The sequence below is a fragment of the Rhinatrema bivittatum genome, chromosome 10 (genome assembly GCF_901001135.1).
Source record: "Rhinatrema bivittatum chromosome 10, aRhiBiv1.1, whole genome shotgun sequence".
Classification (NCBI taxonomy): domain Eukaryota; kingdom Metazoa; phylum Chordata; class Amphibia; order Gymnophiona; family Rhinatrematidae; genus Rhinatrema; species Rhinatrema bivittatum.
The window spans coordinates 44,315,978-44,343,949 of NC_042624.1; the positions used below are offsets into that span (position 1 = coordinate 44,315,978).

Genomic DNA, 27,972 nt, shown 5'->3' on the forward strand with positions numbered 1-27,972 from the left:
CACACTTTGGACTGTAAGCGTGCGTTATCCTTCTATTTAAACTGCACAACAGCCCAAAGAAAATCCAGTCAGCTGTTTGTATCCTATGATCCAAACAAACCAGGTAAAGCAGTGGGTAAGCATACTCTGTCAAACTGGTTAGCAGATTGCATACAATTTTGTTATGAAAAAGCAGGCCTTACTCTTCAAGGGCGAGTAAAAACACACTCAGTAAGAGCGATGTCAACCTCAATAGCACACCTTCGCTCTGTACCTATTCTGGACATTTGTAAAGCAGCAACATGGAGTTCTCTTCACACTTTTGCAGCTCACTACTGTTTAGACAAAGAAGGAAGACAAGATTCAGCCTATGGACAATCCGTCTTAAAGAACTTGTTTCCAGTATAATCCCAACTCCTTCCACATCCAACCTGCTGTGATCTTCGGCTGATTCATTTCAACAACAATACTTCACTGTTGCTTCACTACAAAATGACTCAGCCTCTAGCTTGCTAATCACCCATATGTGAGGACTCCTGCTTGTCCTGGGATAAAGCAAAATTGCTTACCTTGTAATAGGTGTTATCCCAGGACAGCAGGATGTAGTCCTCATGAAACCCACCCGCCACCCCGCGGAGTTGGGTCCGATACATTTTTATTATTTTATTTTTGGCTAACGCTAATTGCTACAAAACAAGACTGAAGGGAGACCCCTGTGGCAGGGAATATCATGGCATGCTGGGCATGCTCAGTAAGCACTCTGGTGCCAGTCAAAAGTTTCATGGAAACTTTTAAAGAAGTTTTTCCGTACATAGGGCTCCATTACCGATGTCACCCATATGTGAGGACTACATCCTGCTGTGCTGGGATAACACCTATTACAAGGTAAGCAATTTTGCTTTACATCCAATCTTGCATAGTAATGGGAAGAGGTGCACCGAAGTTGTCCTTCACACCTGACAAGAACATACATGGTAGTAAGTCTAAGTTCAGTACATGTTGTAAAGCAGCTCAGATAAGAGAGAAGAATGTAAACTTCAGCACGTGAGCTCTTTTGACCCCCTCTGATGGCCAACAGACCCAAGGAAGATGTTAGTAGAGAAAAACTGCTTGGTTCATTTCTTTTCCTTTTGGTTTATTTACCCTTCTATAGCTCATCTTCATCCTTCCCAGATGACATGCTCAGATAGCTGCAGGAACATTTGTCTGACCGAGTGCTGCCTCCTCATTGTCACTTGTTCACCAGAAGAGATCACTACTGTCATGACAGTCATTCTCCCTCGTTCCCTGGGCTTGAGAGCACCACCCAGTCCCAGAATGAGGATGCAAGCCTGAATCCCCCAACAATCAGCAAACAGCACCAGGACCTGAGCTATGGAACTATGTCATTCTGTCCATTTAATATCCTGAGATTCAGCAGTATGGGCGTTTGTTAATGATGAAGAGCTGAATGAGTGTTTACAGAAGGACGAGGGAGAGGAACAGAAAGGAGTCCTACACATAAATACTCAACCCTGGCCCCATAATACCTTTCAGTGGCCATGGTCATTGATTCTATCCATTAACATTTACATTTTCTAGAAGAAACATCTGTGAAAAAACAAAACAATTTCCTAAAAAAAAAATAATATAGAAACACATTAAACCTTAGTATGAGATTTTCCATCATTACATTTTAGTTTTGTGATTAGCATAATTAGGAAAACCAATCTGAGAAATCATAATGTTGGAATACTTCAGAGGCATGGAACCATAGATGGTAACCAGCTTATTTAGACAGTATGATCTCTGTAGCAGATACTCTGCTCGATGTGACATGCCCGAGTTACTGATGTCCACGGGCTTCACAAACACTCCTGAAGGTTTCCCGGTGTGATTGGCAACTATGAAGTTCATAGCAATGTCGTCGCAGTTCTGAGTCTCATTTATTAAAGTATGCACAGCTTTAGGCTGCTTTGGAAAGCTTTCGAGGTACCGCCGGTGGAAGAATGCAGCTCCTATCAGGATCATAGAGTACAGGTCTCCACGTCCTGACTCAGGGCTCTGCAGTTCATAGCTACCATAGCTGTATATGCCGGAAGGAGTTGGGATGTGTTTTCTTGGATCAAAGCCAATAATCTGATCTGGAAATTGCTGAAAGACAAGTCAACATTCACTAAGGAAACCAACACCAATGTTAAACCTTATTTACTGAAGTGTGGTATTTGTACCACGAGGAAAAATACCATGGGATTTACTGAATACAACAGTTTACTGAATTCTGTGGTAGTTTACCTGCAATCCTTAGTCATGGCAATGTGCTATGGCAGTCCCCTATCCTGGGCCTGCCATGTTTCAAAGTGACTGCATGGTCCCCAGAAAAACACCCCTCAATGGAGTGCTCTAAAAATCCTTGGAGACAATGTTCCCTCTAAGGATGAGGTTGCTGTGTGTAAAATGTTTTGCTTGCAAGCAAACATTTTTTGTTACGTTACCTCGTGAGCACTGCTTTCTTAGATGCAAAAAGCCTATCAATTTTATGCTCACAGCAATCCAATCCTTAAAAGGGATCATTGGCTAAGTCCATCCCTTAAAATAATCGCCTAATCTACTAACAGCAGTTACAACAATAAAATATGTGAATGAAAAAATATTTCCTGCAAGAACATTAAAAACCATTTTCTGCATGCAACTGAAATTAATAGGAGAGCAAACTTCTGTTTAAAATAGAAATGAGGAACTGAAGACTGTCCAAGGCAGTGATAACTACCAGCATTTTCATAACAAGAATTAAAGTTTCACAAGAACTGGACCTTTAAAATACAGGACAGACCCCTCACCAAATACAGAGACCATAAAGTATAAATAGAAATATGCCAACAAAAACTGCACTGGAGACCCCAAGCCCGACTGAATTATGCAGTGCAAGGAAAACAGAAACATCATCATTCCTCGTAAAACATCAAGCAATAAAATCAAGAGATACAAAACTTTATTCATAGTATTAAAACCATACGTCAAACTAGCAGATGAACATCCAGTAATTTAAAGAACTTGCATACATTTGTATTTCTCAAACACCAATTAAATATTTCAAAACATCTGATGAATAAATCATACAATAAGAAAAATATTTTAATATTTCCTAAAAATACAATAAAATATTTCAAAACATCAAATTACACCGAAATAATTAAACTAATATCTGGGATCTTTTGATTTCTAGTCACCCTGTGATTGTCGTGGGTTTGGGGAGATAGGGCTGCACAAACTCTCTTGCAAACACACTCTCACACACACGTTCATTCTCTCTCATATACATTCCCATGCTCTCACACACTCCCGCTGCCTTACATACACGGGATTTCAATGGCATGCGGTGACACCCCCCCCCCCCCCCCGATTCACCAGCAGTCTTGCTCATTCAGTTCCCTCTCCACTCCCACACCCCCTCCCCCAGGTCTCCTGCAGTCTCACTCCCTCAATCCCTTCTCCCTAAGATACAGAAGATATTTGAACCCATACGGCATTAGGCTCATTTTAACATGTATTGGGTGTGAGCTTAGTCCTCAGAAAGGCATGAAGAACAATTATAAATAATATAGTAAACCTCCAATACCAAAACAGCACTCAAGCAACAAGAACCCTATCTAGGAAAAGGTAACACTGCAAATATTACAACAAGCCCTAAACACCAAAACACCTTCTATTAGGAAAACAGAACATGCCACACTGCCTAAAAATATGTGCAAAATAAAAACACTTGTATCTAAAATATTACACAAAAGCTTTTAAAACTACATTGTTCCTTTCTTCAGATGTCAGATCACAGACATTCACAAGACAGCTCCTACAATGTCTCAAACCTCACATGTAGTATTTTGGATAATACTTACATAGTCCAATAAAAGTTTTCACATCCTGCCAAGACTACAGTTTACTTCTAGAAACAAATCTACTGTATGAAAACAACCCAGACTTAAACAGTTATCACCCTACTCAGGAAAGAGAAGGACTGCAAATATTACATCAAGGCCCTAGAAAACCAATGCACCTTCTACTGAAAATAGAACAAGCCAGACTGCTATAGACCCGTACTCGGAAACTACACATTAGCAGAATCCCTCCCCTTAGTCCCAAGCACCAGAAGACCGACCAACAATAAATTCAAGAAATATAAAATATCAATGTAAAACCGTACTAATAAAAAGAATAAATATTTTAAAATAGCTGATGAAATGAAAATTGGTCCTTACCCTTTTCGTTCCTGTAATATCACAGATCAGTCCAGAAAAGTGGATTGTGTATCCCTACCAGCAGGTGGAGTCAGAGAACAATTAGAACTTTGGGCACTAGAGATGTGAATCGTATGCCCGATCGTCTTAACGATCGGGTTCGGCTGGAGGGAGAAAAAAATCTGATTGCTGGAGATGTGAATCGGAATCGGTTCCGATTCACATCATTAATTTTTGTTTAGTGAGGCCCGACCCTATAAAACTAATCCCTTACCTTCCCCCACCCCCCCGAACCCCCCCAAAACTTTTTACAAGTACCTGGTGATCCAGTGGGGGCGCGGGGACTGATGTCCCACTCTCGGGCCATCGACGCCATTTTGGCTGCCACTCAAAAATGGCGCCGATGGTGGCGCCATCCGTGGGCACCGGCCATCTTTAAAGATGGCGCCAGCCAGCCAGTGCTCCTACCATGTGACAGGGGCCGGCCAATGGCACGGATACTCTGTCACATGGTAAGGGCAAAGGGCCATTGGCGCCATCTTTATGATTGGCAGCCGACGGCCGAGAATGGGAGATCACTCCCGGGACCACCACTAGAGCACCAGGTAATTTAAAAATGTTTTGGGGGGATTGGGAGGGTGGGAGAAGTTAAGGGGTTATCTTTAAAGGGTCAGGTGGGTTTTTTTTTAATCGAGCCATCGGCGCCATTTTTGAGTGGCAGTCAAAATGGCGCCGATGGCCCGAGAGCTGGAGATCAGTCCCCGCGCCCCCACTGGACCACCAGGTACTCGTAAAACGTTTTGGGGGGGTTCGGGGGAAGGTAAGGGGTCAATTTTAAAGGGTAGGGGTGGGTTTAGGGGTTGTTTTGGTGTGCGGGTTTTCCCGACCTCCCCCAAATAACTCCTGTTAGTGGACACTAACGGGAGTAACAATTTTTCACGGTAAATCGTGAAAATTTCTATTGTATCGCGCACTGTACCGATTTTTGACGATTTAAAAAATATCGGACGATTTTTTTAAATTGCCAAAAAACGATTCACATCCCTATTGGGCACTGCTACATAACGAGAGTGCCACCTGCAGTCATTGGTAACCTCCAGATAACGCAGTAAGGCGTGCCGCACATCTAAAAGATGAAGGTCTCTGTTCTGAGAAGTCTCCCGGGACCAGTTAGGGAACCCCGGAAGCTCCACAGTTTGATTGACGTGAAAGGCTGAAACCAACTTAGGGTCAAAGGACGGAACCATACGTAACGATACCCGATCGTCGTAAATCCGAAGAAAGGGATCCCGACAAGACAGTGCCTGCAACTCTGAGATCTGACGGGCCGAGCAAATGACCACCAAACACACCATTTTCAAAGTCAGATCTTTCAGGGAAACTCCACGAAGAGACTCGAAAGGAGCGCCACATAGAACTCGCAGGACTAAATTCAAACTCCAATCTGGACACACCGAATGGATGGGAGGGCGCAAATGTTTGACCTGAGCAATATCCAGATGCGCTGCCAGTGAACAGCCGTCAAAGTTTCCCCACAAGGCACCTAGAGCTGCAACTTGTACATGAATGGGAATTGAACGCCAAGCCCTTAGCGAGGCTCTGTTGCAGAAAGTCAAGAACCTGAGGAACATGCACCACTAAAAGGTCACAGGAACGCTGATGACACCACGTCTCAAAAAGCTTCCAAACTCTCACATAGGCCATAGAGGTGGCTGGATGTCTCGCCTGTAGGAGGGTGGAAATGACTTGTTCTGAATAACCCCTCAAGCTTAAACGTCGCCTCTCAAAAGCCAAGCCACGAGAGAGAAGCGATCCTCCCGATCCAAAAACATGGGCCCCTGATGGAGCAGATGTGTTAGATGAGCAACCTGAAGTGGGACCCTCTAGAGCCAAGTGTACCAGATCCATGAACCACGGACGAAGTGGGCACTATGCGACGGAGAAGCCGACCTATGAGGGGCCAGGGCGGGAAGGCATACGGCAGAATCCCCTTCGGCCAAGGACACACGAGAGCGTCTATGCCCACCGAGCCCTGTTCTCGGCAACGGCTGAAAAAAATGAACTGTTTTTGCGTTCGCCTGCGTTGCCATCAGATCCAGCTGAGGAGTTCCCCATCTGGCACAAATGAGATTCCACGCCTCTAGAGATAGTTCCCATTCCCCTGGGTCTAGTTGCTGACAACTGAGATAATCAGCTTGCACATTCTCTACTCCCGCGACATGGGATGCGGCAATGCCCTCGAGATGGTGCTCTGCACAGGTGAACAGAAGACGTGCCTCCAGTGCTACGGCGGGACTTCGAGACTCGCCTTGCCGGTTGATGTATGCCACCGTTGTCGAATTGTCTGAGAAGACTCGCACCATTCTGCCCTGGATCCAGGGAAGAAACACCCACAGGGCCAGAAGTACAGCCCTGGTCTCGAGCCGGTTTACGGACCAGGATCTTTCCATCGCCGACCAGAGCCCTTGGGCAGACCTGTCTGCACACACACCACCCCCCAACCTGACAGGCTGGCAACGGTGGAGATTATTAGCCAATTCTGAGTGTCCAAATCTACCCCCCCCCCATTCCAGATTGTCCAATGACAGCCACCATGACAGACTGGCTCTGGATTCCGGAAGTAGAGGCATTGGTAGATGGAATTGCTCTGACACGGGGCTCCAGCGAGACAAAAGCGCACACCGAAAAGGTCTTAAGTGAGCGAACGCCCAAGGAACGAAGTCCAAGGTTGAAGCCATGGAGCCCAGGACCTGAAGATGATGCCACACTGTGGGATTGTTTCTTCGAAGAAGGGAATGCATTTGTTCCTGCAACTTCCCTATTTGATCCACTACTAGAAACACTTTGCCCAGCAAGGTATCGAATTGTGCTCCGAGATAAATTAACTTCTGAGTGGGTTCCAAGTGCCTCTTCTGCACATTGATTACCCAACCTAGGGATCGCAATGTGAACATCACCATGTACACTGATCTCTTGCAGTCCTCCCGAGACTTCGCACGAATCAACCAGTCGTCCAGGTACGGGTGGACCAAGATTCCCTCCTGACGAAGGAAGGCCGCCACCATCACAATCACCTTGGTGAACATGCGAGGAGCTGTTGAGAGACCAAATGGGAGGGCTCGAAATTGGAAGTGTCGTCCCAAGACCTTGAACTGCAGAAACCTCTGGTGATTCAGATAGATCGGAATGTGTAAATACGCCTCCGTGAGGTCCAGAGAAGCGAGAAACTCCCCTTTTCGAACCGCGGCCATCACTGTCCTCAGGGTTTCCATATGAAAGCGAGGAACCCAAAGGCAATGGTTCACCTTCTGCAGATCGGGATGGGCCGAAATGTGCCCTCCTTCTTGGGGACCACAAAGTACACGGAGTACCGACCTCGTCCCTGTTGAGCCTCCGGAACAGGGAGAATAGCTTTGAGCTCGAGAAGTCATTGTAGAGTCACCCGGACCGCCTCTCACTTGACACTGGAGGCCACTCAGGACTCCACAAAAACCTCCCGGACCGGGCGCGAGAACACCTGTCTTTGATCACATCTAAGACCCAGTGGTCTAATGTAATTCTTGCCCATTCCATGTAAAAGTTGGATAATCTGTCTCCGACATCTTCGACGATGGAATGGGTGCTCGTGGCTTCATTGGGGGGTTTTATTACTTCCTACACCAAGATGTCCTGAATCTCTTCCGGGCCGGTGACCCCTTCGAAAGGACTGCTGGCGCCCCGAAGCAGGTTTAGAAGCAGGAGGTGCGGAGTATCTACCCACTCTGAAGCAGCGAGAGTCCCGAAACCTAGCTCGAGGAGGGAAGACTTTCTTAGAAGATCTTTTATCTTCTGGCAACCGACTGCCCTTGGATTCAGCAAGCAGCTTTACTAGCTGATCCAGAGCTTGCCCTTAAAGGGTAGATTACAAAGCTGGGACTTGGAGGACAAATCCACCTCCCAATTTCGCAGCCAGAGGAGATGCCGCACAGACACCAAGGACACCATACCTCTCGCCGAGGTCCTCACCAGATCATACAAAGCATCTGCCACATAAGCGATGCTTGCTTCTAGGCGGGTGGACTGCAGAGCCCCACTGTCGCCCGTACCGGCCCCGGCAGCCGACTCCTCGACCCAAAGCAGACAGGCCCTCTGCATGAGGCTAGCGCAAACCGCCGCCCGAAGGCTTAGCGCTGCAACCTCGAATGCTCGCTTCAACTGGATCTCCAGCTTGCGGTCCTGCATATCCTTAAGGGCAGCTGCCCCAGCAACTGGGATAGTGGTCTTTTTCATGACTGCCGAGACCATGGCGTCCACCTTTGGAATCTTCAGTAAATCCAAAACATCAGACTATAACGGGTACAGTTTCGCCATAGCTCTGCCCACCTTCAAGCCGGAATCCGGAGTCTCCCACTCCCGAGTCACTAGTTTGCGAACCTTCTTAGGCAGAAGAAAAGATGTTGAGGGACCCCTAATGCTGTCGAGGACTGGATTGATGCCCTCGTTGTCAGACTCTTCTTGAGAAACCTTAAGTCCCAGAACTTCAAGGACCTGGGGAATAAGGGGTCTTAACGCATCCCGCTTGAACAAACGCACCACACTGGGGTCATCCCCCTCCACAGGAGGGTCATCGGGCTCATCCGGATCATCAGTATCCACATCAGCTGAATCTGGCTGTGAATACGGGTCTGCCGCCCCAGCCCCCGGGATTGGATCTCGCGTGCCCTGGGGAGAATCCCCTGTGGGGTGAGCCTGATCAGAGAGGCAGTGACGAGTGTCCGTATCCTGACCTCTTTTCTCAGGAGGGTCCGAACCTGCCCCCAGGAGACCGGGCAGCTTTACCGCCGAGCTTTTCCTTGCCAGGAAAGCCTGGTGCATAAGGAGAACAAATTCTGGGGAAAATCCCTCCGGATCCCCCTCCCCCACTGGAGAGTCAGCTGGGGTGATATCATCAGTTCCCCCGGTGAGGTCTTCCCTCGCTGGGGCTAGAACAGGTGGAGAATCCTCTTCCCGTGAAGCTGAAGGCGAGACAGACGTTCTCTCCCCAAGGGAGGAGGCAAGAAGCCCTGAAGAGCCCTCTAACCCCCGGGGAACACACTGCGCATAAGGAGGCCGCATCTAATGCCTGGCAATGTGACCCACACGCGCGGCAGGCCTGCAATTCTGTTTTCGGTCCCATCTGCAGCAGCGCGCCGATAGTCTGAAGTGAAATAGAAAAGGGAGCGAAAAAAAAAAGAAACGCTCAGAGCTGCGACGCAGAGAAAATTTCAGTCAGGGAAGACCAGCAAAAAACAAAAACTTTTCGTGCTGCGGGCTAAGAGACTACCGGCTGAGGAGAAAAAAAAAAAACGCACGCAGACGTGCTGCGGGAAAGGAGCCTGTCTATAGTGAAATTGCAAGGCCCCCAGCAGGGAAGTGGCGAGTAAACAAGGCACACGGAGAAAAACTCATCCTTGCCCTCAGAAAATGCCCCGGAGCCCCGGGAGCTGAGGGGAAAACTGCTGACAGCTTCCCCGGCCGGCCTTAAAAGACCCAGTCCCTCCTGCACCTCTCCTTACCTCAGCACTGAAAACTGTCAGTCAGCCACAGTGAAAACAGCTTTTTTTTTTTTTTTTTTAAATTAAACTTTACCAAGACACAGAGAAAAGCTGTTGCAGGAGACCAGGGAGCAGTTGTAGCAGAGACGGTGGTGAGTAGCCAGGAGCCCCTGGTCATTAGACACCAAACTGTGGCGGGCGAAACCCTGACAGGAATATCCAATTCCCTGGACGTCCAGCTTCTACTGAGGGATGGCCCACGAAGGCGCCTAACACCTCAGGAAGCGACCTGAGGTGTTAGGCGCCTTGAATTAAATTCAAACTAAATAAAAAATATAACTAAAGACTGCAGGTGTGCATCTGTACTACCCGCTGGAGTCAGAGAAATACTGAGTGACTGCAGGTGGCACTCTCGTTATGTAGTAGTGCCCAAAGTTCTAATTGTTCTCTGACTCCACCTGCTGGTAGGGATACACAACCCACTTTTCTGGACTGATCTGGGTATGTGCAGGAATAGAACATTCAACCTCATGAACATGTTCTTTTTATTGGCTTCCTCCGAGGTTAAGCCTGCAGGCAGCCACAGGCTGCTGTTTCTATTAGCTGTGCAGACGTGCAACTGAAAATAAAAAAAGGTCCAGGGCTGGGGATTCACTGAATCGCTTGAAGGCCCTGACCGCATGCCACTGCAGGCTTTGTCACCTCTCATACATTGTGTGTATGCATGCCTGTGAGAGCCACAGACCCCCCCCCACACACACACACACACACACACACACTCTCTCTCTCTCCCTCTTTAGCAGGCAGGCAGGACGTGATCCGCTCAGAGGGAACATTAACTTGGAGTTCTAGTGGGACCCCCGTTTCCCACACCTGAGCTGACTGGAAATGTAAAAATTAGTAAGAAGACCCCTTAGGCCTTGCCCTCCAGTTAAGAAACCCCAGTCCCTTGACAAGAGATTCTCTCCCCGGGAGATGCCTTGCCCAAAATCCTAGTGGACTTGAGGAGCGAACCCTTGCTGGTGCCATGCCCCAAGTTGTGTTGAATCGTGCTTCTAGATTTTTTAATACATGGAAGGGCTGTAAATGACTCTTGGCTCTGTTCACTACCAACTCAACCTTTCCAATACCTGCATAATCACCTGCATTGCTAGGCCACCCTCCCGCAGAGAACTGGCCCTGATAATCCATCCATCCCGATATGGATAGACCCCGATTCTTTCCTTGCTGCCATTACTATCATTACCTTTGTAAAGATCCCAAGTGCCGTTGCTAGCCCAAAGGCATTGCCTTGAACTGGTAGTGTTCTTTCCCTATCACAAATCTCAGGAAGCGCTGATGCTCCATTCTGATGGGGATGTGAAGTTAAGCTTCTGACAAATCCAGGGAGAATAGAAATTTTCCTTTTCTCTCTGCTGTTATTACTATTCTCAAGGATTGCATTTGAAAATGTATCTTCAGGGATTTGTTTACCCCTTTTATATTCAGTATCAGCCTACTGGAATTCCCCTGACTTGGCCTGGGCCTATCCTGAGAGAACCAACCCAGAACTTGGGCTGTTGCCTCGGTGGCCCTTCCTTCTTCCTTTCTGCTAGATCAGCCTACCATCTGCTGGAGGCAGAAGACTACCGACAGCTTCCCTGCTGCACCAGAGCGAGAGCATCAAGACACAGATCTTGCCATCTACCTCCATCTGCTGGTAGGAGGGACAAACCGATCTGACAGGTCACTGAGCAAATGCTGTTTATTGTACATTAATGCATTAGCGTAGCTCAGTAAACAGCCCCTGATTATGAAAACATGAGCTCAGTAAACAGCCCCTGATTATGAAAACATGAGCCAGTCTTGTAGCACAAGAGAAAAGCAAGTTTATAGAAAACAGATGAATTTTTTTGCTGTAGACATTAATGAATTAATGTACAAGTTATTTATCAGGGAAGCTGCAGGTTTATTTTCATGGGGGCAAAGGTCCTGATGCACACACACCCAGCATGTGTTTTCATACATTTAAAACTTTGCACATATGACATTGTATGTTCTTTCCATATAATTATGAACATAGAAACAGAATATGAAATTAGATAAAGATGACAATGCTTCATCTAACTGGCCCTTTTTCTCTACCTACCACTATAATGTACACCCTAGTGAAATTTTTCCCTTTCATTTCCAACCCCTAGCGTTTTCACTGGGAGGCTGTTCCATGAGCGTCTCCTACCCTTTCTGTAAAGACAAGCTCCTTTACCTTTCTCCTGCAGCCATACTTTATAACCACTTGCTCTTCGACTTCTTTTACACTGGAAGTGTTGCATCTTGAATGCATATATTGAGGTCCTCCAGTCTCACTTCATAGGACGGGGCTTCTCACACCTGGCCTGGTGACCCCCCCCCCAATCAGCCAGGATTTCAAGATATCCGGAATGAATATGTATGAGATTACATATAATGTGTCACATTAGTGTATTAGATCTGCAAAGAACTTGAACAGAGCCCAAATATAGATGTCCAAACAAATTTTAAATTATAAGAAAATCAGAAACGCAAGTGTTTAAGGCAGCAGACACATAAGCTTCAGAATAATGCAAGGCCTATGGGTGCCTCGCTCCTTGAGTAGCGAATACAAGAGACAAGTTCAAAACTATGAGTTTTTAATTTGTGAGTTGTTATACCTATATAAAACAAACAAAGGGCACATGCAGCTCACAAGATAAACTACTGAGATTTTGCTGGTGACCAGGTGATGGAAGTCAGAACAAACATCAGAATATTGGCAAGTGACACATCAGCCACATGAAAAATGACCACTGTTAGAGGGAATATATTTAGGTATACCAAGATTGGGGGTAACCAAAAAATCATGCATATTCTTACCTCTCTGGAAAGCAAACAAGGGGAGTTCACAAAATATTGGCCATGGGACTAAACTTGCTAATGCCATCTGATGCTTATGCAGACTTTGTTGATCCTACTAGAGAAGGGGAGAACGCAGGTCATTCTTTGCACTGCTGGACAGGAGGAATGAAAAGTAGGTCCCGATTAATATACAGAGTGTGTTTATTTGCTTTTTTTGTGCAGGACAGCCTCTGGATAAAACCAGGACTGCATGATTTGAGTGTGGGCAATGTAATCAGCTCTTGAGGAACACAGGATATTGTTGTGGGTGATTGCTCTTGTATCTTAGCAAGGTGTTATGAAAGATAGAAGTAGACAGAGTGTTATCATCGACATTTACCAAAATATTGAGAAAGGGGATCTGGAAGGCCTGAATATTATGTACAAAGTGCAGGTTGACATCTCAGGTGTTTAGCCAATCAAGAAACATAAAAAAAATTGGACTTCACTACCTTGTCAAATGAGGATTATGTTGCCTATAAATCTAAGGCAGATAGGAATAAATTGCTTGAAAATGTTCCCATGGGAGCACTGAGAGGAGAGGATCACCTTGCTGGTTGCTGAAAGGAGTCAGTAAGTTTTGCTTGGGAATTTTTTTTTAAGTATTGGGGAGAAGTAAACTATTGGGGTATATTATTTAGTGAGTTTGTGCTTTTAATAGTCAGTAAGGCTGCTAATAAGCAGAAGTTAGTATGTTTGTATATTAAAACAAAAAAAGAAAGGTAGACAGAAGTTAGAAATAAGCTAGAAACAGTGTATACCTAAGTAAAAAGATTGAAAAGTTCAGTTACTCACCTTGGAATGGTGTTAAGATTGTGTAATTGATTTGATAAGGTACCATCATTTGTTAATCAGAACAGCAGAGTCACTCAGGACAACTAACTGTAGAGTAATTCTCCAAAGGGATTGTTTTGTACTAATTTACCTTAGAAGCACAAGATATATTGCAAGGGAAGAGCTCAGTAACCCACAATCTAGTGAGAGCACTAAGAGGAGAGGATCACCTTGCTGGTGGCTGAAAGGAATCAGTAAGTTTTGCTTGGGATTTTTTTTTTTAAGTATTGGGGAGATGTAAACTATTTGGGTATATTATTTAGTGTGTTTATGTGTTTGTGCTTGTAATAGTCAGTAAAGCAGCTAATAAACAGAAGTTAGTGTGGATAATACATTGAAATCGTTGGCTCAGTGTGCTGCAGCAGTCAAAAAAGCAAACAGAATATTAGGAATTATTAGGAAGGGAATGGTGAATAAAATGGAATATGTCATAATGCCTCTATATCGCTCCATGGTGAGACCGCACCTTAAATATTGTTACAATTCTGGTCGCCGCATCTCAAAAAAGATATAGTTGCGATGGAGAAGATATAGAGAACGGTGACCAAAATGATAAAGGGGATGAAACAGCTCCTCTAAGAGGAAAAACTAAAAAGAGTTTAGGACTGTTCAGCTTGGAGAAGAGACGGCCGAGGGGGGATATGATAGAGATGTCTAAAATCATGAGAGGTCTAGAATGGGTAAATGTAAAATCGGTTATTTACTAGGGATGTGAATCATTTTTTAAGATTTAAATTATCGTCCGATAATTTTAAAATCGTCATTAATCGGTAAGGGACTCGATACAATAGGAATTCCCTCGATTTATCGTGAAAAATCATTAAATCGAGTACGGGAATTATTTGGCGGGAAGGCGGGAAAACCTGCACACCAAAACAACCCCTAAACCCACCCCGACCCTTTAAAACCAATTCTTTACCCTCCCAAAATGTTAAATTACGTGGTGGTCCAGTGGGGGGGGGGGGGGCCCGGCACGATCTCCCGCTCTCGGGCTATCGGCGCCATTTTGGCTACCACTGATAAAAATGGCGCCGATGGCCCGATAAAAAAAAAACCCACCCCGACCCTTTACAAATTACCCCTTTGCTTCTCCCACCCTCCTGACCCCCCAAAAACCTTTTACATGTACCTGGTGGTCTAGCGGGGGGTCCGGGAACCATCCCTTCAATCATACCCTCGGTGCCGGTGCTGGACTGGTTTCAAAATGGCGCCGATCGCCTTTGCCCTCACTATGTCACAGGGAGCGACCGTCGCTCCCTGTGACAAAGTGAGGGCAAAGGCGATCGACTGCCAGTATGGCGCCGATCGCCTTTGCCCTCACTTTGTCACAGGGAGCGACAAAGTGAGGGCAAAGGCGATCGACTGCCAGTATGGTGCCGATCGCCTTTGCCCTCACTATGTCACAGGGAGCGACCGTCGCTCCCTGTGACATAGTGAGGGCAAAGGCGATCGGCACGATTTTGAAACTAGTCCAGCACCGGCACAGAGGGTATGATTGAAGGGATGGCTCCTGGACCCCCCGCTAGACCACCAGGTACATGTAAAAGGTTTTTTGGGGGGTCAGGAGGGTGGGAGAAGCAAAGGGGTAATTTGTAAAGGGTCGGGTGGATTTTTCTTTATCGGGCCATCGGCGCCATTTTTATCAGTGGTAGCCAAAATGGCACCGATGGCCCGAGAGTGGGAGATGGCGCCGGGACCCCCCCCCCACTGGACCACCAGGTAATTTAACATATTGGGGGGGGGGGGGTTCAGGAGGGTGGGAGAGCAAAGGGGTCATTTGTAAAGGGTCGGGGGTGGGTTTTTTTAAATCTGCTCAGGCCTCACTAAAAAATTAACGATGTGAATTGGAATCAGAACCGATTCCAATTCACATCTCTAACGATCCGATTTTTTTCTCCCTCCATCCGAACCTGATCGTTAAAACGATCGGGCACACAATTCACATCTCTATTATTTACTCTTTCAGATAAGAGAAGGACTAGGGGGCACTCCATGAAGTTAGCATGTAGCACATTTAAAACTAATCGGAGAAAGTTCTTTTTCACTCAATGCACAATTAAACTCTGGAATTTGTTGCCAGGGGATGTGGTTAGTGCAGTTAGTGTAGCTGGGTTTATAAAAGGTTTGGATAAGTTCTTGGAGGAGAATTCCATTACCTGCTATTAATCAAGTTGACTTAGAAAAAAGCCACAGCCATCACTAGCATCAGTAGCATGGGATATACTTAGTTTTTGGGTATTTGCCAGGTACTTGTAGCCTGGATTGGCCACTGTTGGAAATAGGATGCTGGGCTTCATGGACCCTTGATCTGACCCAGTTTGGCATGTTTTATGAATCCAACTAGATTCAAACTTCGATATGAAGACAGGTGATATTGGGGGCCACAGTGGCTCTCATAGCTGTACCTTTGATTTGTTTGATAAAGGAATCTTGAAAACAAAAAAAAGTTTTCGGCGAAGGCAAAGTGAGCTAGTTTGAGCTGGTACATGAGAGTCTGATGGATATTAATTGAGGACCATTTCAATCACCGCTAAGGCCTCTTCCTGAGGAATATTAGTGTAAAGGGAACATTTAATGTAACTAAATAGAAAAGGCCTGAAGGGAGTTGTAAATCCTGCAATAAAGTAATGAAATATCCAGAGTCTCAGATATACGAGGGGATGAGGGAGACAAATGGCTGCAAAAATTTGTCAATACATTTTGAAAGGGGCTCTAGTAGAGAACGAAGCCCTAAAACTATAGAGTGACCTGGAGGGTTCTGCGGAGTTTTGTGAATTTTAGGGAGAATGTATATCACCAGAGTAATGGGAAACTTCTCAAAGAAGAAGTCAGTTTCAAGAGAAGTAATGTAATGATTTTGTAGACCTTCCTGGATTAAAGATGATATCTTTGTAACATGGGTGTGGGGGTCAAAGGGAAGGGACAAGTAGAAGGAGGGGGTGGCCAGTTGAGAATTGACTTCTGCATTATATATGGTTCTGTCCATGACAACAACTCCACCTCCCTTGTCAGCCAGCTTGATAATGATAGAGGCATCTGATGCCAAAGATTTTAATAAGGACCACTCCATCCGAGAGGAATTATTAGAATGCCGATAAGGACCTTGCGAGAGGGAGGAGATGTCATGGAGAACAAAGTGTCAATTCTCCATACAAGGAATCCTTTGTAGCTGTGTTTAATATGTGCTCCAATTTTGCCTGACAATGTACAGCTTCCTAATTGGCTGTTTACATCTCACTCCTGTATGGATGCGCCTCTTGGTACCTTTTTTCATTTAAATGCTTTACCTTCGGTAAATCTCATTTGCAAACGTCTAAAAGTTATGTGTGTATTTCTAGTTTGTAATAAATCACATTTGAGCCATGAAACCAATGTAACGTAAAGTTGCTTGGAAGGTATGTGTTGCAAGCACAGGATGCCGTCGCTTGTTCAAGAAAGAGTAAGTCCTTCGATCATGGCATGACTCAGAGTAGAGCTCCAAGGTACACATCTTTGAAGGCAAGCGTATCCAGGCACTGGCTGGACTTGGAACGTAGCTTGGACTTGGAATGTAGCTCTCAGGCCTCCACTGAACCTGCATACATAGAGTGAGACTCAACAATGCAATGCTGGACTCTGGGGTAGTCCTCTGGCCACTCAATAGCTCTTCTGGACCTTCCACTTGGAACGACAAGCAAGTCAGGACATACAAAGGCTGAGGACAGGACATGGAATGACGAGGAACATGGACGAAGACACTGAAAGCTTGGAACTTGGATGAAGGATCTGGAGACGAGGAACACAAATGAAGGCTTTGTAGATGAGGAACATGGACAAAGGCTCAGGTTCAAGTTAGAGTTCAGCTTCAATGGACACTGCATCGCATTGTACCCTACACCTCCCAAGGGCAGGTCATGGACCATGCTGTCTCGCTGCGCACCCTACACAACCTGGCCCAGGTTGGTTGCAGACCACGTCAGGAGCTAAACAAGCTAGGGACTGAGACTCAGATGAGGATGGGAGCGAGGACATGGCTTGGAACAAGGATCATGGAGAGCCGCTGTCTGGACAAGCTCCTTGAGACCTGGAATTAGGAACATGGCTGGGAACTCAAATCTTGACTTGGAACTTGACTTAGAACTTGGAACTCTAAAAACAAGGATGGACTCCGAGGACTTGATCCAGAGAAGATGGTCTTGGAAACAAGCCTTGTGTCAGGAAGCGCCCTACACCGGCCCCCATGGGCTGGTTGTGGACCACATCCCTGGCACGCCTGGAGGAGGGACAAGCAAGGATCTAGAATGCAGACTTTAGAATGAAGACAGGAACATCAGGAACTTGATTGAAGATTCAGAAGACTTGGACGAGGAACTGACGAGAGACCAGGAGCACTGAACATGGAGGAGCTCCCATGAAGAACAAGGAGACCAGGAACATCTAACAAGGAACATGAAGACCATCAAGACAGAAGAATGACCACAGAAGACCATGAGACAAAGAGACCATGGACGACCATGAGGATCCATTGCGAAGGCCCCAAGGAACTGACAGAGAGCCCTGGGCTGCTGGAATGATGAGAAACTGATGGGACTTTTCCTGCCGCGGGCCCTTTTAATTGTAAAGAGACGTGTGTGCGCACATCTAGAGATGTCGGGGCAGAAGCACCAGCATGGGCAGCGATTCAGCTGTATGGAGGAGCTAATGTCAGCGGCATCCAAGCTGCAAAAAGAAGTGGAGTTGGCTGCGTTGTGTTGCAAAGCAGAGGATAGCGTCGGTGGCCGCACCGAGAGCCAGCATCGGTGGCATCCAGGCCGTGCTGAGAGGCAGGCGTCATCATCGAGACTCCAGGCCGCAAGAAAAACTCAGCCTTCCTCTGCTGGCAGGAGGCGAGAGGCCGCTTGTGTGTTTGTCCCATCGCGGCATCGCAACAGTATGATTTCTTGTTACTGTTATTCCTTGGCTGGCTTTGCTCTTTTGTGTGATCTGCTGTTCTTAACTGCCATCTATCGTTATGTTTATATATCATGGAATTCTTTAATATCCCTTGGGTCTTCTCGGTCCCTCCCGACACAGCTTGCTGCTAAACACTGACCGTGATGGGGGACCCAATATGGACTTTCAGTTATATCACTCTTGCATTATTCTAGAGCGTACTTATTTGCTGCCTTAAATACTTGAATTTCTGATTTTCTTCTAATTAAAATTTGTTTGGACATCTGTATTTGGACTCTGTTCAAACTGTTTGCAGATTCAATACGCTATCATGACACACTCTTGCCTGCCTGTATTATACTTACGTGTGTCTCGCTTTATCTCCACGGTTTATCCGGTCTTGATATTATATATGCACACATTGAAGACACACTATATGTAAATTCATCTCATGTGTAGTCATAGCAATATCCTGAAAACCTGAGTAGCTGTGGGCTCATCAAGCCAGGATTGGGAAGGGCGTTGTCTGCCTTAATTTTGGTAGCCCCTCCTAGTTTCTGAACTCTTTCATGATCATTGCTGCTGTAACATTCCAACTTGGCAGTTTCATACAACATGCTCCATCTGTGCCACCACAGTGACTTGAAATCCTTTCCAAGAATAAAGCAAGTTCCTTAACTTGTATAAAAGTACTTTTGAAAATGTGCTGCTACTACAAAAAGAGCTTACTCAGACAGGACTGCACCTGACCACTATTTAGAGGAAAATTCACTTTTGATACTGAAACAAGAGATGACAGCCCCACTCATGTACTTGGGGCTGTCATCTCTTTAAAATAGCAGCAGACTTTAACTGGCAGCTCTAGGCTTGTCCAGTACAAGAATAATGTGTGTGTAATGCTGGATACATTATGTACCTGAGGCTTCGGATTTACTTGCACTGACCCAAAAAAAAAAAAAAAATTGTGTATGGCAGCAAGCAAGCACCACAAGCAAGGAAAATGTCCAGCCCCTCGGAGCCTCTCAATAAAAGTGCATGAACACTGACCTGCCAAACAGAGAAAGCAAAAGCCAGATCATGTGCGCTAACCACGATGTTATCATCTATCATCAGAACAGCTGAAATAGAAAAATAACATGTAATATTAGCTCCTATTTTTGACTGTAAACATAATCATAGCATTATGCATTTATGCAGGGGTGAAGCAGGGGAATAGCTTCTAGATACAATGGGTTACATGAAGCAGCACTTCAACCCAGCTGACACAAAAATGTAAGTGCACTCTTGTGCAGCAGTCTAGCTCTGGGCAGAGCCTTTCAGAGAGCCCTCCACTTCTGAAGCAAGCCCCATGTAGGCCAACCAAGAGATCAGAGGCCACCAGAGGCTAAGCACCCAGAAGAATACCCAGGATCTACAGAGGCAAAAGGAGGACAAATTTCAAAGCCATTTCCATGAGCAAATTGGTATTTACTCAGGTAAACTGGCCTGACTGAAAATTACCAGTGGCTTCCATCATGTGCAGAAAAAGCTCGATTGAAAGGAGACATTCCTGTAGACGTATTTCCTTTGGGGGAGGAAAGCGGCATGCATATACAGGATTTCCAAAAGTGCACGTGCTACTCTGCCTGACCTTTGCACCTGCTCATTAAAGGGAAACCTTTAAAAAAAACAAAAACCCAAAAACCTTCTGTACTGGCTCTAAATTAGTTTCTGAATTGCAGCAAGTGCTGTGATATGCAAAACAAGCAGCTCTGTAGTATTCTGGAGTGGCATGTCCTGTGAGCTACTGGGGAGGAAATTATCCCACAATGCTGCAGGATGATCTGCTCTGCACTGAGCATCACAGAGCACACTACACTTTGTAAACTAATCGCTGGCAGGACTGCAGCCAATGTGGACATATTTGTTTAAGCACCTCCTGTGGACACGTATTTAGTCATGCTTTGCCTTTTCTTTCAGAGACACAAAGGAGATTTAAACCCCTGCAGCCTGAAGTAATGCATATTTATTTATAAGCATTTGATATTATGCTTTTTCCTAAAGATGGGCCCAAGACGGCTTACATAAGGTAACAACATATTGAGTAATGGATATGACAACAATATGACGTAGTGAAAGCTGGTCCTTACCATCTGTTTCCAGCCCTTGAAAAGGCTGGAGCCTGTTCGTCAATCTGTTCACAGCCTGTTCCTGGAACATCACTGGGATGCGTTGTGGTCCAAGAGAGTGCCACAGCCCTTCTGGTGGCTTCTCTCCAACATTATTCCACACAATGATCACTTTCTGCAGACAGGGAACAGCCTGATAATGATTCAGGAGTCTCAGCAAAATGTCTGTTCTGTTGAATGTTTGCATGATCAGAGTAAAGGAATCCAGAGAGGGCTTTCTAAGGAAGCCTTCCTGCCTTCTCAATGTGGCTAATTCATCCTCTTTGGCAGTAGAAAGCAAAGCTGTCAAGGCTCTGTGTACAAGAAATGAGACTAGAAAGACTACCAAACAGTTACGAAGCATTTTTACCCAGACAGCTCTTCCGAAGAGTCTAGAAACAGGAAAGCAACACCTTGAATAAACTGGGATTGTAAACACATAATTAGCAAATAAAGTTAGCAGATATGATGTTGATAATATTCTCCAGTACTCATCAAAACTACGACAGAAATGTTCATGCAAAATACCTTCTTTCACGGAATAGCATGTATGAAAGTCTCTAAAGTGACAATTATTACTTTCTAATTATAGTCAAGTAAACTGACAATTCACGAGTGAAATATACATTCAGCATCATTAGTAGAGCTGAGAATAGGACTCAGGAGCCCCATGTCTCAGCTTCGAGTCCTGTTGTCGGGCACTGACTTTTTCCTTGCTAATCCTTGTTAATGATGACTGAAAGAAGATTCACATATATAGAAGTCCAAAATACATATTCTCTGTGCTTGTAATCAGATACTGCAGCCTTCTTCCTGCATATTCTATAACCTATTTTATGAAGGTTGGTCATTCATGGCTCCATCACTTGTAGATGATATCTGTCTCTTAAGGTAACTCAACAAATAAGAACATACAGTGTACACATAGAGGTCAATTTTCAAACAAGCGCTGGATTTTAATATCCGTGCACACATGTCTGGACAGGTCAGGACTCGCGGCAACGTAGGCCTTCTATAGTTCCCTATCCCCCTTCCTACTCTGCCTCCCTTTTCTGCTCTCCTCCCCGATCCCTAAAACCTCTTTTTCTACCTTATTTTTTTTTAATTTTAGAACTTACTTCATCTGAATAGATGAAGTAAGTTCCGTATGCAGGCCAGCTACCGGCATGCACTTCCCTAGGACAGAGCCTAATGGCTGCTGGCCCAGCCAGTCCCCGCCCCTTTTCAATGGCCCAGCACTTCTGCACGTATCGGGGATTACATGTGTGGCCGGGTCATTTCTAAAATGCACTCAGCGTGCGCACGGCTACACACGTAACCCCCAGATTTTACGTGCGTGGGCCTCTTAAAATTCGGGTGATTTGAAATCAGCTGCAGGGCCATTTGGCTACAGACAATTCTATACGCTGTGTGTTTCTGAGCTGGATCATACAATGCATCAGGATATTCTTTAACTGAAAAGTTACCATGCAAGATCAAATCATTATTAATATTGATGATACAAGGGAGAATCCCAGTAGCTTGCCCATTTGGTTACATATGACAGACAACAGAAGATGTGTGTTCTACAAACAAGTTTGGTATTATGGGCTAGTATCAAGGTCCTTACTCAAACAGTTAAGATGCAGCACACCCATTAGTCTCAAGCAAAGGCATACATGTGTGGTTTGTGGAGAAATGCAGCTGGCAAACACAGAATTGGGTCATAGCTCCTTTCCCTCCCCAACCCAATCTGCTCCAGTTCTCTCCTAGCTCTTCCATGTCGCTTTCCATCCCCGGTCTCCCTCCCACCCTCTCCTCCCTCTCTCCTCAGCTACTTCCCTGCTGGCAGGAATAAAACCACTGAAAAGTCTCTTTCCTCACCAAATGGTTCAAATGCTGCAGTAGGAATCATGTAGCATCCCTAGATTTTGTGGTTTGCAGGATCTGCCAGCACCGACTATACAGTTCCATCTGCAGGGGAACTGGAACCATGTGGCTGGAGAGTGAATGCGGGTAAGTACGGTTCCCTCCTGCCAGCAGGGAGAGGAGCGCAGGGAAGGAGGAGAAACGGGGTAGGGAGGAAACACTGTGTCTCTCAATAACTGGGATACCCTCTCCCCTCCCATTCCCATAGCATATATACTGATGCTGGGCCCATCTCCAAACTTTTCCCTCTGTGCGACTAAAACTGAAACTATGCTTCTTACTAATGAATGAACCTAAGTAACTTCTCCTAAGAAATGGCCTCCTGAAACATCATCAGTTGTTTATGAGACTAAGCATAATCAGCAATTATCCGCAGCTCATCTGGCAATGCATTCCAGAGAGTTGTCCCTACAAAAGTGAAGCTTGCCAATGAGAGATGGGAAGATCAATTATTAGTATTATTATTTGTTTGACTTGATTGCCATTCAGTTTATAAATTATCTAATGGAAGGTACCACCAGAAGTTGCTTATTTACTGAGTGTAGAGACTGCAAGGGGGCATATTTAGTAAACACATTTTTCAGATAAGGAGGCTCAAGCACATTAATAGCCTTAAATAACAAGACGAGTACCCTGAACTTGATTCTTTGTTGTACGCGCAGCCAATGCAATTGTACCAACATTGGAATTACAGGTTTCCTAATGGCAGAGGTATTTACTCCCAGCACTCGAGGACCACCACCAACCCTGGGTTTCAAGATATTCCTAATGAATATGCATGAGATATATTTGCATACAATGAAGGCAGGTTCTCTCTCATGCATATTCATTAGGGATATCTTGAAAATCCAACCTGTTGGCAGCCTTTGAGGACTGGGAGTGAATACTACTGCCTTAGGGAATTGACGAAGGTTTAACTGTGCAGTCAAACTGAATCAGAGCAATGTCCCTGATGGTAACAGGAAGTGTATGAGAAGTAGTTCAAGTGCAGCGCTAGCTATTTACTGTCAAGCTCTTCCAGTTTCTAGTAATCACAATTTATATGCAACTCCAAAAATCTGCTCTGGTTTGTGAAATATAGAAGGTGAATATTACGGATGCCAGGTTCTTTTCATTGCAGGTAAAGTTTTGGCATAGTGGGCTATTATAATAATGCTTTCAAAGTTGGGGTATTGCTGTAATGGGTGTATACTATTTATTTTCAGTTCTACATATGAAATAAGAGAAATATTTTGGACACAAAAGCAAGTAAAGTGATAGACTGATGGTGAGATAACAAGCCAAGGCAACTGCAAGTTGACAGAGAAAGTTACATAGCACTGTACTTCTGCCTAAGTATATATGATGGCAACTAATCTACAGGTAGAGTGTTTCATGCTTGTTTATTAAGTTATGGGTTAGTCATACCCACTTTCTGACAGAGATGCTAGTTTGGTCAAAAAGAGTTACTAAAGGGCCAGTACTGGAAGGAGACCTTTTTGCTTCAAAATCTGTATTGGGAAATACACAACAGTACTTCAGATAATTGAGTACAGTCCTACTCAAATAATTTCTGAAGGCTTTAGAAAAAAATTTGGTAAACCATCCTTCAGCCAACTTTATCCTATCCCTCTGCCCCACTTTGAAAGTAGGTGGGAGCACACCTCTCAGTATGGTGCGATGCGGTATTTGTAACCTTGTTGCTGCCATTTGAATCTTCACCAGATAGTGAAAAACTGATCAGAGCTGAGTAAATAAATATAACATCCAAATAAATAAGCCAGGACTGGCCTAAAGGTTCTCCCCAGAAACAGGGTCTTCAAAACCAGCAACAATGAATTAAACCACACAGGTAAAAGCAGTCTAAAAAACATTACACATTGGGGTTCATATTCAGCCGCTGTGTGGCTCGGCTAGTTAGCTTGTCTTTTCAGTGGCACCGGTACGCTGCTGAATATTCTCAGCTAACTTTAGGACAGGTCGACGAGGTGACCATACTTAGCCAGATAACTGAATATCAGAGTTGGCTATATACATAATCTGGCTAGCTCTGCTGCTCCCAGTTATGCCCCGGAATGTTCCTAATTCATCTGGCCAAATTTGAACCGGATAATAAGTTATCAGTCTAGAACTTAGCCTGGCAAGTGCCCAAATAGTCATTTAGCCATAACTCAGAAGTTATCATGGCTAAATGCTTTTGAATATGAGTCTCATTATTTCTTCTTGCCCTAGCTTATTTACCTCATTTATACCAACAATTTGGGAATCCTCTTTCAGAGCTGCTTGGATTAGTTGAAATGGACAGCATATATGTCTTCGATCTGTTAATAGAAGAACATGTATAAAGAAGGAATGACTATTTATTATTACATGTTCATACTGATTAACCTTACTTTTTCTCCTTGTTATTTAAAGCAATTACGAATATCTTGTGATGCCTTTCGGCTTATGTAATGCTCCGGCGGTGTTCCAGCACCTTATGAATGAGGTGTTATAGGACCTTCTGAACACCTGCGGAATTGTCTACCTCGACCGTCGGTACCTGTGACATAGTGAGGGCAAAGGCGATCGGCGCCATTTTGAGTACTGGCATCGGACGGCCGGCATGCAGGAGGTCGCTCCCGGACCCCCGCTGGACTTTTGGCAAGTCTTGTGGGGTCAGGAGGCCCCCCTCAAGCTGGCCAAAAGTCCCTGTGGGTCCAACGGGGGTCCCGGAGCGACCTCCTGCACGCCGTCCATCCGATGCCAGTACTCAAAATGGCGCCGATAGCCTTTGCCCATACTATGTCACAGGGGCTATTGGTGCCATTGGTCAGCCCCTGTCACATGGTATGAGCACAAGATGGCGCCGATGGCCATGTGACAGGGGCTGACCAATTGCACCGGTAGCCCCTGTGACAAAGGCTATCGGCGCCATGATGAAACCAGCACCGAGGGTGTGAGTGCAGGGGATAGCTCCCGGACACCCCGCTGGACCACCAGGGAGTTTTGGTAAGTCTTGGGGAGGTTCAGGAGGGTGGGGGGCTTGTTTAAATTTGTATTTAGGTGGCCATATAATTCGGGGAAGATTCGTGTATTCGTGGGGAATACTACGAATAGTGCAATATACGTTGTGGATTGCCAATACGGCGAAAATGAATGCACACCCCTACTGTGAGGACAGCTTCAGCAGCTACTGCTGCTTCTGGTGTGGCCTGCAAGGGAAAGGAGTAGGAGAACTGCTGGAGAGGATAAGTAAAGGTGGCTTTTTAAGTTCATTTTTCTTGATTGACTACCATTTTAATTATTGGGTAGTATGTGATGTGTCTGCTGTTTGAAATATTTTATTGGTGTTTGGTAAAGCTTTCAAAATTTGCATGAGTCTTTAATTATTGGATATTCTATTCATCAGCTGTTTTGAAATTATTTTATTTGTATGATTTTATAATTATGATTAATGATTTATATATCTTGATTTTATTGATTTGTTTCACGAGGAATGGTGAAATTTTTGGTTTTCCATTGTTACACTGTATAGACTGGAGACTGGCATGATGTGTTTTACAGTTCAGTTTTTGTCTGTACATTTCTATTTATACTTTATGTGGCTTTATTCTGTATTTGGTGAGGGTCTGTCTCTGCTCTGTGTGTATGACCATGATGAGAGATTCTGCTAGCATATAGTGTCTGATTAGGGATCTATAGCAATCAGGTTTGTTTTGTTTCCTCAGTAGGTGGTGTATTGGTATTCTAGGTCCCAGTGTAATATTTACCCTTGTTTTTTCACAGGTAGGGTTATTGTTGTTTGAGTCCTTGCAGTATAGATTTTGAGTGTCTTTTTTGTGGGGTTTTGTGTTCGTTCACAATGTGTCTGGCAGTGGAAGATGTTTGTACTGCTGTTACTGTGAGGTGACACCAGAATTTGAAAATAGCTTTTAGTATGATGAGCTGTAAGGGAAACATCCAAGCTCCATTGTTTGGGGGAATTTCAGTGGATGCACAGAGTTACAGAACTGGAGGTGCAGGATTTGTATTGACATTCTGTCCCTTCCTGTAAATTCCAGACTTCACTTTCATAGCCATATAGAATTAGTTGAATGAGGCTATCAAATAATTTTATAGTGTGAAATTGGCCAGCTTTTTAAAATTACGCAGAAGACCCTTTGGACTTTTTTATTAACACTTTTTTTTATATAACCAATTTTAAAGCAGGATCCATGCTATAGAGCTGGGTGTGATGAAGAAATGTCATTTTGACTCCCCCCCTCCCCCAACAATTCTTCTGTCTAGAGACTCCACTGATTTTATGTGATCTTAAGCATTAGTAAAATAGGATTAAGGGGGGGATGCTGGAGAGGCACACAAATGCATTGACCCCAGGCGCCGGAGACCCTTGGTGCGCCACTGGATGCGAGCCATATGGGGCCGCAAGAGGTGGCAAAGAGGAGTGGAGATTTGGCAGGCCGCGAGCAGTGCCTAATCTGCTTGTGACCCAGAAAACCTCACAGTCAGCAGGCGTGATCGAGAATGAGGTAGGAGTTGGGGCCGAGACTGGGGGTGGTGGCGTGACCCGGGGAGGGGAGGGCACAAGGGAGAAGGCTCGTCTAGGGCGCCAAATCCCCTTGCACCGGCCCTGGGTTGCAGCAAAGAAAAGGCTCCACAGGCCCTTCAGTGCTCCCCATTCTGCTGGCATCCCTAAGAATAAAAGAGACCTGGCACTGGCAGGGCTGTCAGCCAGAAGAAAAAGAGAGGCCCTGCAGAGCCATCGGCCAATCCCATCCCGCCAGTGACTTGAAGAAGAGGAGAGGTCTGGCCTGTGTTTGTGTATGCAAGAGAATGAGTGCATGGGTATGTGGTGTGAGCAAGAGAGAGAGAATGCTTGGATATGTATGTAACAAAGAGAGTGAGTGCATAGGTGAGTGTGTGTGTGTGTATGTGAGAAAGAGAGTGAGTGCATGGGTGTGTGTGTGAGAAAGAGAGTGAGTGAATGAGTGGGTGTGTGTGAGAGTGACTGTGTTTATATGACAGAAATTTTGTATGTCCTGGGGTTCTGATGATGACGTCATCGGGATCGGAGGTGGCTGTTTGAGTTCCGTGGCCCCCCTGCTGATTTTCTTCCCCGATCAACATAAAATTTGGCAATGTTTTAAAAAAAACAGCTAATACTGGAATCCTCTAAGTTCACTGTGTCTACAGAATTATTTTTTTTACTCTGGCTGCGATACAGAGCTGTTGCAGTGTGATCGAATATGGAGCCGTTGCAGCACACTCAAAATGTCAACAGACAAGTAATCCTGCTATTTTGCTCACCTGTTTAGGCTTTGTTCGCTTGAAACTCGAGGTTGATACCTGCTGCCTTCGCCTCAGTGTTTGCGGAATAGCTGATTTTTTTTTTCTCCGGCTGGTGTGTAGAGCCGTTGCACAGCGATCAAGTGTGGAGCCGTTGTAGCCCGATCAAATGTGGAGCCGTTGCAGCGCGATCGAGGTGGCAGTCTACGAGCGATTTTGCTGTTTTGCTCTCCTGTTTGGGCTGTGAGACAGTTTACTGTAGTAATTTATTCTAATATTTTGGGATCGCCTGAACTTGAACTCTTAGGTTGCTGCCTGCTGCCTTCG

General features: G+C 45.2%; 1 protein-coding gene across 2 annotated transcripts; it reads right to left on the reverse strand.

Moving 5' to 3' along the window:
* Positions 1-830: 830 nt before the first annotated feature.
* Positions 831-27,972, reverse strand: LOC115100243 (exostosin-like 2). Of its 2 annotated transcripts, none has more exons than XM_029618605.1 (5): positions 27,667-27,972; positions 24,619-24,698; positions 20,473-20,804; positions 19,391-19,461; positions 831-2,112 (listed from the first exon to the last, which is right to left on the reverse strand). In XM_029618605.1, the coding sequence occupies exons 2-5, from the start codon at positions 24,621-24,623 to the stop codon at positions 1,648-1,650; spliced, it is 873 nt and encodes a 290-aa protein (XP_029474465.1). In that variant the 5' UTR covers positions 24,624-24,698; positions 27,667-27,972; the 3' UTR covers positions 831-1,647. The 2 variants fall into 2 exon arrangements, with proteins under 2 accessions (XP_029474465.1, XP_029474464.1); XM_029618604.1 differs by having other exon boundaries at positions 20,473-20,882.

Coding starts and splice junctions, on each gene's coding strand:
- LOC115100243 (XM_029618604.1), bottom strand. Junction 19,462..20,472: donor TCAAGGGCTGGAAACAGATG/GTAAGGACCAGC, acceptor TTTCTATTTCAG/CTGTTCTGATGATAGATGAT. Junction 2,113..19,390: donor TTGCTTTCTCTGTTTGGCAG/GTCAGTGTTCAT, acceptor CTTGTCTTTCAG/CAATTTCCAGATCAGATTAT.